The sequence below is a fragment of the Guyanagaster necrorhizus genome (assembly GCF_019112545.1).
Source record: "Guyanagaster necrorhizus MCA 3950 unplaced genomic scaffold BT62scaffold_20, whole genome shotgun sequence".
Classification (NCBI taxonomy): Eukaryota; Fungi; Basidiomycota; class Agaricomycetes; order Agaricales; family Physalacriaceae; genus Guyanagaster; species Guyanagaster necrorhizus.
The window spans coordinates 20119-21482 of NW_025064899.1; the positions used below are offsets into that span (position 1 = coordinate 20119).

A 1364-nucleotide genomic window follows, 5' to 3' on the forward strand; every position below is an offset into this window, starting at 1 on the left:
GGTATGTAATTTGAATATTTCTTATTCTTTGCATACTCATTTTGTTTAGGCCTTCATTATGAATGGCATTAAAATCTTGTCGCTGAATGGCTCCATGAGGCTCATGGCATGTCAACAGGTGGTTGAGAAATTCCTTCATCCCGATTCAGATGTTCGTGTGCTTCTCCTCAGCCAGGTAGGTAGCTCTGGGCTTAACCTGATGAGAGCTTCTGTCATCATCCTCTTTGTAAGTTTCAGTATCATTGCTAGTTGACATTCACTGACTGAGATCCCACAGGATATTGGTTGGACTGCCATTCAAGAAGAACAGATGATCGGTCGTGCCCATTGTCATGGGCAAAAGGAAACCGTTTACATCTTTCGCCTTATCGCGACAGACACTATTGACGTCTTGATGGCTCAACACTCTGGTTCAAAAGCCCAGCAGCTTCAGCATTTCTTCAAGAAGCCTGATTTTAATGTCCGTCGAAACAGGAGTAAGTTCCTTTTGCTTTCGGATAATGATGGTTATTCATATTTTTGCAGAGGCATTCCGGCTGCTGTACAATTGTGATGTACCAGCAGATGCTCCTGCTGCAGCTGATGGAGAAAGCGATAACGATGATGACGAGAGCACCCAGGAAAGTGCCGTTGAACAGCCTCCTGCAAAAAAACACAAGACAAATAGCAAGAAAACGGCGAAAACAAAGGAAGTAGATGTCATCAATGAATCCCGCCATCGTCGTAAAGTGCCAAAGAAGGTGCCAGAGGATGGAAACAGGGAGGGAGCTCCTGCTACCAAGGTACAGATGACGATGCAGAGAGGATCCATAGATGAGGCTGGACCGTCGAAGGCTGGACCATCGAATACCCAGTCAAAGCCCAAGCCCAAGCCCAAGCCCAAGCCTATCACAAAGCCAGCACCGAGCGCACCACAGAATCCCATCGAGGAGGGTAATGCACAACCTGCTCAATGTGAATCTCAGCCCTCGGCCCCCTCCACTCCATCATCCCCTCTTCCTCATCCTGTCATCCCTTTCTCCACCCCTGCAGTTATACCACCACCAGGGCGTGGAATGACTGCCATCACTGCCCCCTCCAGCGATATTATCTCGACACCAGATGCTAATGAACCAATTAGCAATGACGAGATAGAAAGCTATGGGGGCACTGCTAGCGGTGGTGCTTCACAACCTCTCGACGATCTCCTTGACTTCGATGATCTAACTCCTCTGTCTTCCAATGCCCCCTCATCTCCATCGACACCAACCCCATTGCCTGGCAGGAAGAAGTCCATTTCAACTGCACCAACAGGTAATTTGAATACTCAGTCAGGAATTCCAGAGTCATCGCAGAGAAGAGGAACAAGAGGAATGTCAAGGACA

General features: G+C 48.1%; 1 protein-coding gene across 1 annotated transcript; it reads left to right on the top strand.

Moving 5' to 3' along the window:
• Positions 1-58: 58 nt before the first annotated feature.
• Positions 59-1293, top strand: BT62DRAFT_1008489 (uncharacterized protein; the record flags this gene model as incomplete). The annotated part of the gene is made up of 3 exons (XM_043177445.1): positions 59-226; positions 278-476; positions 526-1293. Coding segments are annotated over 3 exons (1135 nt in total), but the record flags the coding sequence as incomplete, so codon positions are not given.
• Positions 1294-1364: the final 71 nt, after the last annotated feature.